At 46.7% G+C, this 19588-nt stretch overlaps 1 protein-coding gene across 3 annotated transcripts in view; it reads right to left on the minus strand.

Moving 5' to 3' along the window:
• Positions 1-19588, minus strand: part of Tenm4 (teneurin transmembrane protein 4) — a 567737-nt gene that overhangs the window by 113760 nt on the left and 434389 nt on the right. For all 3 annotated transcript variants that reach the window (XM_048361201.1, XM_048361200.1, XM_048361199.1), the window contains one exon: positions 18431-18631. In XM_048361201.1, the coding sequence (XP_048217158.1) occupies positions 18431-18631 (201 nt within the window). The remainder of the gene's footprint in view (positions 1-18430; positions 18632-19588) is intronic.

The following is a 19588-nucleotide window of genomic DNA, read 5'->3' on the forward strand; positions in this document are numbered from 1 at the left end:
ACTCAATAGGCGTTCAGAGCCAAAGCAAACAGCCAGGGGCCATTTCATGGTTAGAGTGGGGTTGCTGGGCTTTCACAAAGGCCTGTCTGTGCGATGGTGCAGAACACACAGGGCTCGATTCAGAAGCCCAGGGCCTCCGGGCCAGCAGCGGCTTCACGCTTACTGCAGGCAGAGGCCCCTCAGGCCTCCCCAAAGTACTTGCTCTTTCAGAAACAAGCTGAGCTCTCGTGTCCGCTGACCTTCTGCCAAGGCTCCGATGGAGATTCAGACTATGAGCCATGTGAGAATCCCAACATTTTATACACACACACAAACACACACACACACACACACACACATTGTAAAGGTGATGCACAGAGGGGTTATAGCTACATAGGAAAGGCAATTAGTACATTTCTTTTTGGGCAGTGTTACCCCCACCGTCATTTTTTCCTGCTTTCCCTCCCCTCCCCACCAAGTTCCAACATAGTGTTCTAGCTGTTGCATTGATTCACCCTTTGTCCCACTGTTTCTGTGATTTTCCCCTTGCCCCAATCAGATAAACTTACACGCAGGACAAAGGATACTACTGGATTCACTGGCACCTGTGCGACACTGCCTCCATTGTGCCCTTCTGAGCAGCACTGCTGGTCTCCAAACTATTCACAGCCTAATTAGTTTTCCAAAGGGAAAGAGGCTGGAGGCATGGTCCACAGTAGAGCGCTACCTAGCACGTGTGAAATCCTGAGTTCAAACCCAGGCACTGAAGAAAACATTAGTAAGTAGGTTGCAGTATCTTATGCCTATGATCTCAGCTACTCAGGAGGTGGAAATTGGGTGAAATGAGTTTTGAGGCCAGCCTGGAGAAGAAGTTAGCAAAAAAGCCTGATATGGTGGCCTGTACCAAATCATCCCAGGAGGACCAAGATCTAAGGTCTGCCCCAGACAAAAAGCATGGCCCTATATGACAAATAACCTAAAGTAAAAAATGAACTGGAGGCGTGGCTCACGTGGCAGAGTGCCAGGCAAACTGCAGACACTGAATTCAAATCCCTGTACCACAAAAAAAGAAAGAAGGAAAGAAGTTAGACAGAAAGGAAGAAAGGAAGGAAGGAGGGAAGGAAAGAAGGAAGGGAGAGAGAGAGAAAGAGAGAGAGAAATACCTTAGACCTCAAGAGCTCAGACCTTTCTTACCCATATAGAAGACAATGGAGAGAATGTTTCCATGTTACAAATGGAGCTAGGAAGAGCTGCTACTTGTTCTGTGCTGTGTTCCTATGCCAGACGTCCTGGCTCTTCTTCAAAAGAAGGATCTTTGGTACACAGTAGCGCGGTGTATTTTCCAGCTGCCCAGAGGAGGGGCAGTTACTGGAAGAACGGCAGAGGCTGCTCTGGGCTGACAGCAAGGCCTGGCTTCTCTGGCAGGCTCAGGAGCTGCTGAGAGGTGTGCCTGTGCGGCGGGCCTGTGAGGTGCGCCCCTGTGCAGGTCCACACGCTTCTAGCCTAGGGGGTGTGGACAGTCTGAGAAGGCCGCTGTCCAGCCGCCCTCTGCGGATCTAGTGGAAGGTGGAGGAGACCCTGGAGAGATGGGCAGTACAAAGGCCACGGTGTTCAAGGAAGCTTTCCTAAAACGGAGGGCAAGCAGCGACTTTCCCACGAGGAGTTCCAAGAGATTTGTGAAGTCCATATTCGCTCAGCCATGGATCTGGTGTGTGACCTTGGGAAGGTCACATGGCTTCTCTGGTAACTGTTTTCCTCATCTGCTTCAGGGGGACCTGGCGGTCTCTAAGGTCCCTTCAGGCTCTAATACTGAGATTCTAAGATACAATTACCCTAAGATGCATCACCCAGTGCTCTCTATCTCCGAGGCTGGTCTCATGTGTCCCTTGCCCCAAGCAGTCCCCTGTGATTTATCCTATACTTGTTATTCTCTTGCTCCTTCTTGTCCCACCTATTGGTCTGCCTCAATGCCAGACCCTCAGTAACCTGAGTCTGCGTCTCTTCCTTCCAGTCACCTCTGTCCCTGATACCCAGCACAAATCCTGGCACAAAACACGCTTGAACTACAACTTGTTAAATAATGGACGAATCAGGGTGCCCTCCCAGGGTGGCAGACACCTCAAGATGGATAACAATTCTTGTGGGTGGGGCACCAACAGCTCACACCTGTAATCCTAGATACCCACGAGGCTGAGATCGGAGCACTGAGGTTGGAGCCAAACCTGTGAAGAAAAGTCTTTGAGACTCATCTCCAATTAGCCCGCAAAAAGCTGGAAGCGGAGGCGTGGCTCAACTGGCAGAGCACTAGATTTGAGTGAAAGAGCTAAGGGACAGTGCTCAGGCTCTGAATTCAAGTTGTAGTACACATTAGCTTAAGGCGAATGCTCTACCACTTGGGCCGTATCCCCCACTTGTGCTTTTAGGGTGTCTCACAGACTTCCCTGACCAGGTTGGCTTCGAACTATGATCTTCAGATCTGAGCCTCCTGAATAGCTAGGGTTACAGGCATGAGCTATAGGCGCTGGGCAAAAGTGATTACAGCTTTGGATATCTTAAATTGGAAGTTGGTTGAATCTATGGGTGTGGAGCCTATGGGCACGGAAAGCTGACTTTGCTTCAGTTCTTTACGAGACCGCAGGCAGAGCGGGCAAGTGCGTGCGAGATCTGGAGTCGGATGGGGTTCCAAATCCAGTTTTGCTGGCTGAATGTCCTAGTCAGCTGCTCTGACTTTCCTCCTCTTCCTCTGTACCACAGGGATGCTGCCTGTTCAGCGGGTACTTGGTGCCTGATCTATGGTAGCTATCCTTCTGGTATCTTCCATACATACCCACTGTGTGTCAGAGATGACGCTAGAAATAGGGGTCAAGAAGACCCAGTCTCTTTTTATTTTGGCTATGTCCCTCAAGAGACAAAAAAAAGCAACCAACCTGATATTGGCATTCCAAAGATTATCCAAGTAATCAGTCATTATTCATGTGTGTATTATTCTGTTTATGGGCAATGGATTAAAACCATGGATTGCTGGATTAGCAATCACGTCTGTAATCCTAGCTACTCGGGAGGCTGAGATCTGAGGATCACCGTTCAAAACCAGCTCCAGCAGGGAAGTCTGAGATTCTTATCTCCACTGAAACTACCCCCAAAAAGCCAGAAGCGGAACTTGGCTCAAATGGAAGAGCCCTAGTTTTGAGCAAAAGAAGCTCAGGGACAGTGTCCAGGCCCTGAGTTCACGCCCCAGGACCAGCACCCAAACCCAAACGAAAACATAGATTTTTAGGATCAGGAACAGGATCTACCCTACGGCCTCACCACTTAAGAGCCCAAGAATCTGCAAGTTACACACGGTGTCGTTCCCTGAACCTTGCTTTCCAACTCCGAAAAGTGGAAATAATGGTTTTCACAACACCAGTATCACAGGCCTGGTGCGAAATCAATGTGCGGGAAAGACATTTTTGGTTTAACTAACGCTTATATCAGGTTTTACAATTTGCCAAAGCACACTTCTCCTACAACTTCTCACCCAACTATCAGGATAATGTTGCCATGACGCCTGGCTCCCGTGCTTCTGAGAGGTGAGGGCACCGAGACTTGGAAGGCATAAGAACATCCTACAAGGTCGGTATCGCTCGCGTTTTCCTTGTTTTGACAATCCTTGCAACAGTACTGTATTGCAAGATAGCGTTTTACAGATAAGGAAAATGAGTCTCAGAATAAGCAAGGAATTACATACTGGAGGAGGCTCTCCTTTCAGGAATTTTTTTTTTTTTTTGGTCCTATCAGATTTCTCCCCCTCTCCCCCTCACCCCCATTTCTGGCCCAGCTGCTCTTCTCCTTTGTTATATCCAAGTCCGATCACAGATAGCTATGAGATGAAACAAGATCCTGCAAGCAGAGTTTCCCAGACACTTGGTCTCATATTTTACATCTGGAGACTGTGCTCTCGTCATTCAACACTCCACTTCCCAGCCCCTAGACACAGCCCATGAGGCTGAAGCTGCCTGCTGGCTGGGCACACCATCCCTCCGCCGGCCCTTTACAAGCTGGGTTGTGAGCTTTGGCACATTTTAACGGAAGAGGCCTGAACTGGATGACCTTGATGTTTATGGGGTGCTAAATGATGGTAACACAGAGGTGCCTGTTTAACTGAGGGGAAGAAAACCCCAGTGCATGATGGGAGAAGAAACCTGAGATGCTACTCTTTACTATTTGGTCTTAGGTTGCAGACCTGATTTATTTTTTTTTTTATCCCACCAAATACTTTGATTTATGTCTCTGAAATAAAAGGATCTCCTTCATTTTTCCTTCCTCCCAAGGTACTGCTTTGACATTAAAACGGCGCTAACTTTGCAGGATGGTTGGAGAGAGGCAGGCAGAAGGATTCTGCTCCATGTGCTCTGACAGCTCCTGTGCTTCTTACATAACGTTAATGGCCCTTTGTGAAATATGGTCACAGCTCCTTTCTAGATCTCAGGTTTCTCTCTTTGAAAACCAGGGCTGACAACAACCAACAACCGCTTGAGAGGGTTGCTGTAGGAATCTGGCGGATTCAGTTGATTTCCTGGGTGTTTGCTACATACAGTGGGCTCCTGGCTCCAAATGATGATGATTTCCTGACCCCAAGGAGTTGACATTTCAGCATGGCAGAGGGAGACAATCGAAATCTATTGAATTAAGTTATTTAGCATAAGGGACAGTAAAGCTTTTAGTGTAGCACCTGGCACATAACAGAAGAGAATAAATTTCACAGGCACATGTTTTTATGAAAAAGGAAATGAGTGCAAGCGCACTGAAGATCAGAAGCGAGTTCTGACTTTTGCCATAGCCTCAGTACAAGAGAGCATGGGATAGTTACTAGGTGACTTGCACATGATCAGAATTAGAGAGCTTTCTGTGGGAAGGCTGAATGCTGGGGAGCTGGGGTCGTGGAGGAATCTTTTGAGGCACTAAAGAGTAAAAACCTCACAAGGTAGAACTGGCTTAAGCTCCAACTCCAAACCTTGTGGGTCCTTGGAAAAATGACTCCATCTTTCTGAGCCATCAATACTGACTCGTAAAATGGGGAGAATAATGATGACCCCCCGCCCCCCACAATCACATGTTACAGAATGGATGGAGGTGGCTCAAAGAAATGGCGTATGTAAATGGCTTGTGTAAACTATGTTGTCTATGTACTGATTGTGGACATCTCTAAGACGTAGTGTACCAGCAGAGTGCCGGATGGCCAGATGAAGAGCAGCCTCCGGAAGAGCGAAAGCATGTCTTTTCTAGTAGCAGTCTCAAGACTTGGGAAGGAAGCGCTTGTTTAGGTTACTTTTGCAGGCACCAGCAGCCAAGATCCTCAAAATCTAGGGGGACGCCATTTGCATTGGTAGCCTTAGATTCTTCCTGAAACCAAGGGAAAATCTCCAACTGTCCCCCAAATTCTCATTCCAAGCATGTGGTCTCTCATGAATTGGGAAGATGAACTTGCCAGAAGCTCTTCTCTCCCAGGAAGTCCAACCCTCACGTTTCCCCTGCCCATCCCCCTCTCCTTGGCCTCTCGTCTTGCATACGTTATCTTTCCTCTGGACTGGAAGCCTTCCTGACGGCCGGTGGCCAGCCTTTATCCCTATTGGCTCCTGGGCACTAGCACATTCTTTGTAAAGAAGTTTTGGCACAGTGATGGCTTCCAATAAATATTGAAAGAACAGATACTGGATGAACAGATGCATTTTTGAAGCTTCGTGTAAGAGGTACCTGTCAGCTGGCTCAATGCCATGTCAGTGCCATGTTTTACAGAAGTTATTTTGTTACATATATGCATGTAGAGGCTCAGACACTCATTGTCTCCAGGGTCTGCGCGTGAACTGTAACTGTAAAAACTCTCAGTCTTGACACCCTCAGACACATCCTCCTTTGTGTCATGCCCAAGATGCACCTGTCATCCCTCTATGACACAGAAGGAGGGGAAAATATGAGGGAGAGGGTGAAAAGGGTAGAAAGAAGATGTAAGGTTTGGTTATTGGGTAATTATACCAAAACATGTATACGTCAGGGAAAAGCTGCCCCAGGCTCTTCTCATTAAACACTAATCCCCACACAAGCCCAGTTGAAACCTGGGACCTATCACAGCTATGTTTTAATTTGTCTGGTCTTACTTTCCAATCCTGTTCATTAAAATAGCTGGTAGGGGAATCTCTGTCTTCTCCCTAAAGGCGGAGATCTCAACATAACTTTCCCATAAAATTTCTTCTACTAGGAAAGATGCTCAAAAGTGACACACACAAGGAGTGGAACAGGCCCCACCTAGGACTCTACACACTTTTCCACTGTGGAAGGAGTAGGTGCCAGTGAGGATGTTTTTAAAACTGCAAGGATGTGAAATCAGAGTCTGCTCCTATAGGACCTCCTGGGAAGTCTTTTTATTGGTGTGCCAATGCTGGAGCTTAAACTCAGGGCTTGGCACAATCCCTCAGCTTCTTCACTCAAGGATGGCACTCTGCCACCTGAGCCACAGCTCCACTTCCAGCTTTTGGGTAGTTAGCTAGAGATGAAAGGGCTCATGGACTTTCCTGTCCTGGCCAACTTTGAACTGTGATCCTCAGATCTCAGACTCCTAAGTAGCTAGGATTATAGACATAAGCCATCAGTGTATGGGCTGAGAAGTCTTCAAAATTTTACGTTTAGCACATAAAGGAGTAACAGTAAAGTTGTTCTATCTTGCTTAGGATCTGAGGTTAGGCAAGTGGCCTAAAGGAATTCTGATACAAAGTTTAGTGACGTAAAAATTATTCCTGTTAGCATTTTCTCTACTTTTCTAAAATCCCAGTGGACTGAAAGCCCTAGTTACATGTGACAGCATTTGAGGTAAACATAAGAATGGAACACAGTATCTACAATGTCCCAGGACCTTTGCTGGTGGCACCCAAGATACTCCTGTAATGACATTGTCACTCCTGTATCCTGACTGAGGAGACGGCGTAGAGAAGGAAGAGACTGGCTCAGGGGTACCTGTCTAGAATGCAGCTGTAATTAACATGGCTTTCTCATCTATCAATAGTGGGATCAGGTTTAGGCAACACCTTAGATGAACTGCAACAGATTTCCCCGACTGTTAATTGTGTATTCGTTCATTGCTTGGGCTAGACCATATGGTCTGTAATTAGAACCTCAGTCTTCTTTGTCCCAACTCAATGCCTATTGGATTAAGCCCTCCCCCTCTACTTTATTTCTGCTTATTTCCTTGCCCATCCATCTGTCAGACCACCCAACGGCTCCATCATCTATCCAGGCTCCAGGCTGTCTCACTGTCCATCCAAGTACCCAACCATGTGACTGGAACAAGTTATTTTGTCTTTGTGACTCAGACTTCCCATCTACAACACAGAGCATGGATATTGGTATCTCAGCTTATGTATGACATGAAACCCCTTGGTGTTTGCTGGTATAGGGTCTGAAGGAGGTGCTGGTTGAGGGAAAACGCCAAACGCTCATAATATATAGCTTAAGAATGAGTGAGGCTAACTGGAGACTGACAGAGCTTGTCTACATCAACTGAGCTACATAATGCATGAACAGGAGGAACTCTTATTTTTTTGACCCTACAGGGTCTAAATTGTGTGATAATGTCTAACAAACTTGTGAATAACATAGGCTTACCAAATGTGCTAGAAAGCTTGGACTTGAAAGATGAGGCAATGGTTCACTGGGTTGATCTCAAATAAATGGGAAGGACGGAATCCAAAGCAAAACTGGGACAGGCTCACTGGGCTTAAATGCCCTGTCTCTCTGCCTATAATCCCCGGGGAGAGAGACAGGTCATTTAAAGGACCTGTGACAGGGATGCACGTAACCAAAGATCTCATTGTTTGCAGTGGAGGTGGAGGCAGTAATCTCGGCCGAGCAGATACAGACGTGGAAATCACCCTCTGGGTGACTTCACCCTTTTGGGAGGGCCAGGGGAAGGCTACGGATCATGAGCCTCTTTGACTTGGGTAGTGAAGCTCAGAGGCCCAGCTGTCACAGCAGAGAAGGTGCCTAGCTAGGGTGATCCTGGGTACTTGAAGAAAGGCACAGTTATAAGGAAGCTGGGAATGATGAGAGGCAGCTGGATGGGGGTCAAAGATCCTGGGAGAGTGGCGAGCGTAGGAGGGAAGGCTAGAAGTGAGCTTACCTTGGGCTAGAAGTAGCTGGTTCTATCCTGATACCCTCCTTTCAATGGATGCAGAACCAAGGAAGAAAGAGATGCAGAGAATCAGAGGGGCAGGGGGGATGGTGCCTCAGAGATTCTCTAGCTATTCTGCAGACAGGAAAGGAGGTCTTGAGAGAGGAAGTACTTTGTCCTGTGTCTCACAGTGACATGCATGTCAGTACTTGAGCAAGATTGGACGGCTACTGCAGAGCCATAGGTAAGGAGCCAGCTCGGCAAATGGCTATGAGAGAATCGTGCATGCCTCTGTGGTCCCCACACGGAGCTTCTGTACATACCATTTCCATGCTCTAGGCCCTACTTTGTTCTGTCTTCTCATGTTCAAGTCTCTATGTGCTTTTAGTTCTGATTCTAATGCCATTTCCTCCGTGAGACTCCCTCTCTTTGTCCCAGCAGGAACGAGTTTTGCCTTCTTCCCAAAGCCCTTCTATATGGATTATTTTCTTAGGATCGTCAGTCTACCTATGTTATTTGTAGGACCTTGTCATCACAGATTAATCTTCATTCTCCAGGTAGTCTTACAGGAGAAATGTGGGATTTTTTTTTTGTTTGCATGCTTGTTTGTATGTGCCAGTACTCAGGTTTGAACTTAGATTTCAACTCCTGAGTAGCTGGGATTACAGACACCAGAAATGTGTGAGTATGTGTGTGTGTGTGTATGTGTGTGTGTGTGTTCAAACTGTATCCCTACAATATGTGTCAGGGTGTACCACATAGCTATTCAAGACCCTATCATTTGGAGTTGAGGAGCTGGTACAATACTCTGCATTGCTGTTTCCTAGTGATGTAAAACAAATACTGTCCACTTTTGAGCCTTATCTATGTCATTTACAACGTCGTGATAGCCAACATCCAATGACTAGAATTTAAAAATACATCGAGTACCGACAATGTGTCAAATATATCTAGAGCCCGAGGATTTAGAGGTATGAAATTATTGCCATCAACAAGGAACTCAAGTCTACTCACATATGTAAATGAACCCAAGGCCAACTCTCTTGCTCAACAGAGAGAAGGCAGATTCAGTTAAATTTTTGTTCCAACATGAAGACCTTCTATATTTCCCAGAAACCAATATTCTCTAAATATGGCAACCACCCTCTTTCCCCTCATCACTTACAAATTGAGAAGATTTTTTTTTTTTATTCTCTGTGCAGGTTTCAGGAAGAAGCTAGAAGGGGAAGGAGGAAGAGAAAAGGCGCCTCTGACTTCCTCGCAGTAATTAGTCTCCTCTAGACATCGAGGCCAAATCCAAGCCACTCTCCTGTGTGTTTCAACTTTTCTCCCTAGCACCCCGCCAGCCAGAGCTGCTCCAAGTCATGGCTCTGTTCCACAGATCGAGATGGCAGAAGGCTAATGAGCCTTGGAAAGCACATGGCCTTTCACCTCATCCAAGGATCTTAGAGAGCTCTCAAACCAAGCAGAGAAGTGAATTCCAGGATGCCGGTGCACAGCAGGTCTCTACACCTATTCCCCCAGGACTTGCATTGCAAGCCCTTGCAAAGTCACTATGGAAAGAAACAGCAAGCCGCTGCTATTCATCTTAATTGGAGGGTATCTGGTTCCTTGATTAGAGGATTTCAAACCGCAGCCCAGAGAGGGCTCTTAAACAGGGGCTGACATTGCAGGATAACAAGCGAGGAAAGGGCTGGTGAGAAAAAAAAACGCCATAGAAAAGTGCTATCAGGTTTTGTGAGTATAAGGTGAACTAAAGAGATACATGATGCTAAATCCTCTTCCCAAAGATCTCTGGCACTGATAGCCTTTGGTAAAAGATCCATTTCTTCATCCAGCTCACCTACTGGGCTTACACTACCACCTGGATTTCCCTCAGGTACCTCAGCAGTCCATGCTGATGCTAGAGTAAACTTCCTAAACACAAACACAACCAAGTCAGACCTCTGCGTACAACTTCTTAGTGGGTCCCTGAGATGGATAAAACCAAAGTTCCTTCAGGGCCAATTCTGACACCTGTGAACTTCCTTTGTGTCTTCCTGCTGTCTTTCTATAAATAGAGGTACACCATTCTCCATGACTGCAAATGCCTCCAAAGTGCCCTGGTTTGTTTGATCTTTTTGTTGTTGTTTGCTAGTTTGGTTGTCTGATTTTTGGACTGGTATTGGGCCTTGAACTTGGGGCTCAAACCTTTCCTTTGGCTTTTTCACTCAAGGCTAGCACTCTACCACTTGAGCCACACTTTCATTTCTTTTCTTTACTGGTTAATTGGATATCACAGTCTTTCGGAATTATCTGCCCAGGCTGGCTTCAAACCATGATGCTCAGATTTCAGCCTCCTCAATAGCTAGGATTACAGGTGTGAGCCGCGGGTGTCTGGTTTGCTCCATCTTTATGTATGTTGCAATCCTTTGTCTTTTACAAAGGGTTGCCGGCTTCCTCCTCCTATCTCTGTCTATGCATAATAGCCACATTCCCCCCCCCCCCCCCCCGCCAATCAAATCCCACTTCCGGAAAGAAGCCACCTGTTCATCCTAGTTGATAACTGAAAGTCACTGTCAGTTCTGCCAGGTGACTGTGCATGGGTTTACGGGATCCCTGGCAGTGTTACTACATGGACTGGGACCTTATAATCCAGATCCTTGACTCATTGCCAGTTTCAACACAAATCTTGGCCGCAGCCAATGACAGAGCTGTATGGGGTCTAAATATGGGCTTGGAACCCAGAAATGGAATGAAATCCTGGTTTTCCCAAAGTATGTTTAGGCAAGTCATCCAAGTCCTTTGAACCTGATTTTCCAGAGAAGCTCACCATCTGCAAAGTCAGAGGCTTTTGTATTTGTTGTTGAGTAAGTCACAAAGCACATATGTGAAGGAACTCAGTAAAATATAACAGTTCCATTCAAAGGATGGGCTTCAAAAAAAACCCAACATTACAAGTTATCATACTCGTAGTTTGATTCAGGAGGACAACTGGAAATTAGGAACAAGGTATCAGCCTGCACATCCAAACAGAACCCCGATTCTGACACCTGATTACACACGGGCTTGTATTTGCGTATTGAAGAGTTCCAATTCTGATAGAAAATGTTCCAGGGCTGTCAGGGAAAATTCTGCTAAATTACAAAGCTGCCAGCTGGTGCTTTATCAACCTTTAACTCTGGCAGTCTTTAGCATTTAGTATCTGGGCCCCATTTTCTAGTCTTTGATTAAATGTTAAGAATTGGCCATCCCATTGTGTCTAAACCTCCACAAGACTCCTCAGACATCTGACGCCCTCTTCCCTGCCTCCTTCCAGCACCATCCACCCCTCTGCCACCTTGTCAATCTCTCAGAGATTTATTATTCTGAATTTGATTTTCAGGCTGCCACTTGCTGCTGGGAAGGGGAACGGGAAATGTCAAGTCTCCATAGGTTTGATTCCTCGGGTGAAATTCTAACCCTGAGTTTCTTGTCCTGTAACATATCTATACAGAAATAGCCCAGGCTGATCGTTTCCTTTTGATGTTTAATTGGTTGTCAGTGCTGTGCTTTCTGGGCCGAGAAGGTAATGTTTCTCAGTGAGGGAACAATTCCAGTTACACAAATGAAACTTGTAACAGGGGAGAATGCTCAATGCTGAATCTAATTTTCTCTCCCATCCATGAACGTAAGACAATTTCTCCGGCGTTAAAGTATCACACTCAGTCTTTCTGTCATTAATAAGAATTAAATTCAGCTCCCTCAAATTTAAGTGTAATTATATTTTGCCTCGTAAATAAAATTGAATTACCACTTTCAAAATTCAGCACTAATGCAACTGCTATGGTTTTAGGGCTTTAATTATTATTTTTCCCCCAACCTGGCTACTACTTTTGGCTTACTTTTTAAAGCATTTTCTCACTTGTGACTTAATTTAATAACGGAGCTTTTCAGCTTCCTTTTCATCCAATCATTATTGCTGTTATTCATACTTTGCAATTTTCTTCTTTTGTTTGGTAGAGAAGAAGAATGATAGAAAAAAAAAAAACACTGGGAAGTGAACAGGATCTGAGTTTGAGTTTTAGAGGTTTCCCCGACGTTCAGTAGAATCCAGGCTGAGCTGAGCTGTGGAAGTCAAAGGAGCCCCAGAGTGGAAACTGAAAGGCACATAATCAATGTTCATTGAAATAAAATTCCTTTAAAGGGTTGGTTTTTATTTTTTGTGGTTCTGGGGATTGAACTCAGAACCTTGTGCATCTTAGGCAAGTGTAATAGCTCTAGATACATGCACATAGAGTGTGTGTGTGTGTGTGTGTGTGTGTGTGTGTGTGTGTGTGTATGTGTGTGTGATAGAGTCTTCTAATTTTGCCTAGGTCAGCCCTGAATTCCCAAGCCTCCTGCCTTCACTTCCTGAGTACCTGGCATTATAGGAGTGTACCACTACCCCTGCCCATTGGAAATAACTTTAATCAACTTTGGTAAGCTGTTCAGTGAGCTCCTAAATTAGGACCCTGCCTGCATTCTCGCTTCATTTCCTCACCTCTGGGCAGACTGAGGGTCATCATATAGCTCTCTGCTTCTGCACACTTTCTTTTCACACCCAGTACAACCTGACCACCAGGGAGCCTCTAGTCATCTCTTGCAGAATGCCGCACAAGTTTTGTTGGTGAGGATGAAGAACAACCTAGGCTTTTCCCTTACGTGTCTCCTGGCAAGGTGTACTTCTTCTGCCCTGTGTTCTCAACCCTACCATACTCACATCCATCAGAACTCGTATCAAGCTGCATGCTTGTGTGTCGTACTGAGTTAGACTGTGGGTCTCTCTACCTTCTGTGTCTCTCTGATCTGCTATGCTTACAACAGTGACCAACAAGCAGGTGGGAAAGGCTCAGTGAATGAATGGATCAATGAATGCAGAGGTCCTGCAGCTGCTATTCAGTGTTTTCTCTTGCTGTCGGGGGGATTGTTGAGCTCCTGCCTAGAACGGACCTCAGGAAGCTCACTGTTCTAAGAGGAGGCCGATACTAATGCAGTACTCATGCAGTATGGCTCTTATGCTGTGGTTCACTGACCTCCTTGTTCAGGGATAAATGTCTCAGCACATCAATGACTCTTTGTCTAGAGTCAAGGACCAATCCTGAGAGTTGAAGGAAGGGGATGGTAGAGAGACTCGGAAACTATAAGGACACTGAGCCTCAGAGAGAAAACAAACCATCAAACATAGACTCAGATCCGAGCCACTTGGCTCAAAACCTTCACTATATAAACTCTCCTTAAACTTAAATTTGTTTCAGTCTGGGGTCTGTTTGGATACTTTAGATCTAATTATGCATTCTAAAAATATACACTCATCCTTCACGTATTAAGTGCTTACTGAATGTCAGCCTCCATGCTAGGCATTTTATGCATACATATTAAAGCTAATGTGGAAAACTGCCCTGCAAGACAGGTATCATTAACTCCATGCAAGTAGTAAGCTGAGCCTTGACAATCTACCCTGGTCCTCCTCCAAATCCCATGAATTCTTCCTCCACACACAAGCCACTGAATCTCTAAGCCATCTCCACCTGTTATTCCATGAAACTGAAGTGCAATGAAATGATAAGAATCATAAACTACCAGCACGAGCATTTTACAGGCAGGATCTCTTCCACGCGCTGCTTCTGTGAGCCCACAACTCAAAGGAATAAAGTACAGTGAGAGGCTCCTCTTGAATACAAGTCGTTTATGCAAGATAGGACCGAAGAGATCTCGGAGGAGTGGAAATGAGGAATGGATTTGTGAGGTTGAGACCGGAGGCTGGGCGGAGGTGAGTGGCGAAAGAAAGATGCCTCCTCCAAAAGCCCCAGTGAGGGGCAAAGGATGAATCTAAGGGCTTGCTTTTGGAATGGTAGCTCAAAAACCCCCCAGAGCCTGAAATCTGTGGAAGGCACTTGACGCTAAAGGAAAGGCAGGCTTTGCTAATTTCAAGGGTCGTCACAAAGAGCTTACAGTTCCTTTGCTTCTCTAAGGCAATTCTGAGCTAAGATGGAACTCGGGGCTTCCTTTTCTCTCAGCAGAGCAGAGGGAATGGGCTGGGAGAAAAGGAGGAGGGGAGGAGGAGAGGGGGAATCCCTGAGAGAGGGCGAATGTCTGTCTGAGGGTGTGCTGAGGTTCTTCCTGGGCAGAGCCTTCTGCTGCCCTCCTCTCCCCCCCCCCCACTTTGTCCCCAGCAAGCTCCCCCGTCTCTACGTTGACTAGTTAGGTCATTCTTGCACAAATCCCTGAGAATCTAGCATATGTCTAGCTCTGTGCTGGGAATGCAGAGACCTTGACCCCAAGTAGCTCACAGCTTGTTTTAAGAGAAGTTCATCTGCAAATTGCTTCTCTCAAATAATCAAAGTACTCAGTAGTTGGGATGCAAAAATATACCTAAAGGCCCAGGTGTTTAAGATTTAGTCTTCACCCCAGGGTTCTGTTGGGGCCAAATAGAAAGCAGCCTGATCTTCTCTTTTTCCCCCAATGCCCGCAAGGTAACAGCTTCCTCTAGCACACAATCCTGTCTTGATGTACTGCCCTGCTACAGGTCCAAAAGCAATGGACCCACTAAACACAGATGGAAGTTTCTAAAACTGTAAGTCAAAATAAACCAGTTTTTATGTTGGATGTCTCAGGAATTTGGTCGCACTCACAGAAAGCTGACTAACTCACTTAAGAAAGAGCCCGAGCTGCTATTTTCTAACAAGGTAGGGTAGGTGCTGGCAAGGAACAATCTTTCTAAGCATCAAGTTTCCTCATCTGGAAAATGTTACTACCAGTAATACCACTTCTTAGGGTTCTTAGGAACTTTGATCGAGATAGTGGTTGTAAGGCACTTAGCTGGTGTGCAGTAAGCACTGAAACGGGCGGGGGGGGGGGGGCTCTGTAACATTGCATCCAATGGCTTGTCCAAAGAAAGACAAGGAGACACCTTCAAACAGAAAAAGGATTTGGGGAGAGCGAGGACTTAGAAACAGAGCCGGGATTGAATTCAAGCTCTGCTGCTGGTCAAGTGAATGACCGAGCAAGTTGTTCTGCTCTCACCTGCTTCCTCTCTGTGAAACAATCGCCCGCCTTGCATAGCTGCCGCCATCGTCACCCCAAATGACTCAGGCAGGGATGTCCGCTGGGTTCTGAGCGGAGGACCGAGGTGTGTTGAGGGTGAGGGGGTTGGACACAGAGCCTGTACTCTAGTGGGAATGTCTCAATCCAGCTGACGTGTGTGGTTTCCTGGGATGAAGGGCCACACACACGAGGCTGGATTGAGGAAGAACTTTCTGAGATAAGACTAGAAGCCAAGTTACTGGGAACCGGGGACCTTCGTAAACACTTCTATAAATCTGACTTCAGTTTCCATGAACCTCTTGGAAGTACTTAGTGAACTGGCCAGCTCACATTTCAACGGAAAGCACGCTGACTTGTGCTGCCTTCACTAAATCCTGATGGTGGTGATGAAGAGAAAGACCCTCATCTCAGGGAAGAGAGAGTCCTCCTTCTAAGGAGACGGCCTTCCAAGTTGATAGTTCAAAGGTCATTTAGGATGTGTCTGGTGGCCTCTGGTCCCTGAAGAAGGCTCTGAGCAGAGTCTACCCTCCTGGCATGTCAGGCAGCAAAGAGCACACATAATGCAGATAGAGCTCCTATGTGTCAAGCGTCTGAGCCCTGCCAGGTCCTGGGGTAACCACTTGATCTACGCTTTCTCACCTAATCCTTACGACAGTGACATAAATCGGCTTTAGGAGGAGGAAACTGAGGGTTGGAGAGGCTCAGCCACTTGTGGAAGCCATTGAAATATCAGGTAACAAAACTTCTGAGAAAAGATCAGGGCTCCTTCCACTGCCCTGGAGCCGACAGCAGGGAATGGGGAGATGGTCCCCTGTTGGTGAAATGTCTCTAGCTTGGATTCCATGCTTCATCTCACTTGTTCACAATCAGCTTCCACCCGGGCAAGGTATCCCGGGAAGGTGACAGAAGGCACAGCAAGTACTTAGACTGGGACATGCACTGTGCTCGCTGCATAGACCGCGCTGTCGTGTAGGGGCCGCCTCCCCCGCCATGGGTACTACCCATCATCTCCAGGTTTCAGGTGAGGTAACGGAAGAAAAGTTAGGTTTCCTGTCAATACCACGGAGCTAGCATGCAGCAGAACTAAGCCTGACCCCCGAGGAGGGCAGGCCCACAGTCAGCCTGGAAACACTTTCCTTGTTGTTCCCCTGGCGTCTAGAGGGGAAGTGACAGCTGGGAAATGGCGGTGGCCTGTTGAGAGGCAGCGCGGAACGACAGGAAGCAGGCTGTTCCCGGAGCTCTGGGCTGGGGCGTGACTCCCAGTTCTGTGCGCCTCAGGCAAGCCACAGCCACCCTTGGGCCTGGTCACTGGAGGACAAGCGATAGCACAGTTGCCATCTCTACCTCTCCTGGCTGTGGGGTGTGGGTCCTTGTGAATCTCCTCCTAGTGCTTACCAGTATTTAACAGATGTAATTTATTACAATTGTTGCAAAGTGAGGTAGTAACTTAATTTCCTGGCCTTGTGATAACTGTGACAACCACTTAGTCAGCCCCAGGCTAACGATTTAAAGACTGCGATCCGCATTCGGAAAGGGTTCATCTCATCTTGCTTCTTACCATCAAACATCTTTGCTAAGATCAAGTGCTTTCTCACCCAAGGATATTTTAATGAACATCATAATAAATAACGTTTACTGGGCCCCTACCATGGGCCAAATAGAATGTTAAACTCTTTCACATTATCTTAAATAATTCTTAGAAAACTCCCTCTAGGAGGTACGGAATATCACTAACTCCATTTTTTTTTTTTTACTTAAAGGAATGATAGGACTTGCTCAAGAGTATTATTAAGAGTAAGTAGCTGTAACTAGTAAGGATTTGAGCCCAGGTCTGTCTGAGTCTCCTTTGTTCTCACATGGAATCTACATGCGAAACTGATATCAGTTATGGGGTGTGATTACCCAGGACCGGAAGATGAGATCAACAAATCTATCTGCAGTCCTTCCAGGTGATTCTATTGTCTCCACTTTTAGAACCAGCTAGAGAATACTCAGAAGTCTCACCCAAAGTTATACCTGCTTCCTCTGAGGCTGAGGAATTCCATCAGGGATTAACAGTGCAAGGCACAGTTATAGACCTACCATAAATTAGCTTTGCAGCCACACAATGAACAATACAAGCCTGCGTAGCTTTAAGAGGACCATTTATTATGTTGCTATAAACAGAGCTATATAAAGAGAATTATTCCCGAGACTCTGCACATCTGTGCTCAAAATCATGTCTTTCCAGGAGCTTTGCAAACAAGGATAAAAGTCCAATTCAAACTGCCAATTCTCCTTGTAATGGGGAAAGGTAATTCAAAGTACCCCAGAGGCATGAATGCTTTGGGGAATTCGTTTTTGCCAAAGGACTCGACCATCTTTCCTCATCAAAACCAGACTGCTAATCCAACACATAATGAGATAATTTGAGCTTGCCTTTGTTTTAAACAGCGTGGAGTGGTAAAGGCAATGATTTAGGGCGAAACTGCAGTCGTTGTATATGACATCCCCTTTTAACTATGTCCTGGGGGAGAATTACTTAAAAGTTCTCAGAGCCGGGGCTTCATTGTCAGTTTATTTCCCTGCATGTGTTTGGTTCTGGCCTCTCTAACTCCTTTGTGGAGTGAAGTATGTATAAGTGTGTGAGAGGGAAAAAGACAGAGAGAGATCTGTGATGATAGGTACCGCCGTCAATGTTCATAGGGGCACTTTGTTACAGTTTAAATAGGAACTGTTTAAAGGTTCCTGCATTGGGGTTTGGGTCCCCCAGCTCATGGTGCTGTCTGGGGAAGTTCTGGAAACTTTAGGAGGTAGGGCCGAGTTGCTTGGGTCTCTGTCTGATTGCTTGTCCCTGCTTCCTGTCCACCATGAGGTGAAGAAGCTCCTCACCACGTGCTCACTCTGTCATGACATTCTGCTGCAGTGCCTGGGGCTGAGCAATTATGGATGGAACCTCTAAATGGTGAACCAGGACAAACCATTTCTTTAAGTTGTTCTCTTAGGTATTTGACTTACAACTGGGCAGACGTAACTATCACAGTCCTGTTTTGACTCTCGAGGCTATACAACAAGGTGAGGGTGTAATGTGGAAACCTCTGCCCACGTAAGAGGAGTATCATCAAAGTGAGAGTTCCAGAGAGGACAAAGAGCACTGGGAGAACCGGGGAATCCATCGGCTGACTGACGGCAGGGTCGCACCACTGCTCAGGACAGGATAGGTAAGGCGACACGGGGTTCGCAGTGACCCCTTCTCCCCCGCCGCGACCTTCTCCCCACACTTACCAATAGAACAATCGTGGCCAGTCCAGCTAGGGTCACAGTTGCACAGCCCGGTGTCTGGAAGGAAGGTCCCATGACCTGAGCACTGGTCCAAGCACGTGGCTCTGGGTGTCTCGCAGTTGGTGCCTCCCCATCCGACAGAACAGTGGCACTCGCCTCTCACACAGACACCCCGGCCCGAGCAAGTGGGGTCCATGCAGTCCACTGTGGCAGGAAACAAGAGAGCACAGGTAAGCACCTGAGCATCAGGCAAGGGTTCGCAGACGAGCGTGCTGCTGGTCCCAAGGGGGCCCGTGACCCTCGGAGAGGCCACCAGCTGTGTAAGGGATTGGGGTGGGGCACTGCGGGGAGTTCTCAGAGCAACCCAGAAAGAGGAAGGAGCGGGGAGCACTGCGGGCTGCCTCCGCGGGGCTTGAGCTACATGTCTCTCACACACTTAGGGATCGTTTCTCTTAGTAACTCCACGAAGCTGCAATAAGGAAATCGAGGCTCAGGGAGTAAATACTTGGTGCCCATCACATAGGTGAACTTTGCCAGAGAGGAATTCCACCCTGCTCCACATCTTTCTGGTGGTGGAGTATGTAACACGTAGATGTCCCATTCTGTCCATTCCTAACACAGCCCAGAGATCCCAAGGTCATTCATGGTTGGTGGCTGATGGTAATGCAGCTGTCACTACCATCCATCTCCAGAAGGCGGCTCGCCTTGCAAAGCCGAAACACTGTACCTGTCAAGCCACACCCTGCCTGCAGGCCCCAACAACCATCGTGCTACTGTCCCTCTGAATCCGACCACTGTAGGCATCTCATGTAAGTGGAGTCGCACTGTCTTCCGGGTTTTTGTTTTGTTTTCTGTGTGTGTGTGTGTGTGTGTGTGTGTGTGTGTGTGTGTGTGAACTGACTTATTTTACTTAGCCTAATATTCTTGAGGTTCCCTACAGTTGTGGCACATGCCCGCATTCCTTTCCTTTGTAAGGCTGAATAATATTCCACTTCCTGTGGAGATCACGTTTTGTTTAAGCATTCATCCATGTACCGGGTAGCTGTTGTGAGTAATACTGCCATAAGCATGGGTATATCCAGGCCCTGAGTTCAAGCCCAGGATTGGTGGAAAAAAAGAGAAGGCATGAATATATGAATGTATTTTAAAAGACTTTGCTTT

The sequence above is a fragment of the Perognathus longimembris genome, chromosome 13, assembly GCF_023159225.1.
Source record: "Perognathus longimembris pacificus isolate PPM17 chromosome 13, ASM2315922v1, whole genome shotgun sequence".
Lineage (NCBI taxonomy): Eukaryota > Metazoa > Chordata > Mammalia > Rodentia > Heteromyidae > Perognathus > Perognathus longimembris.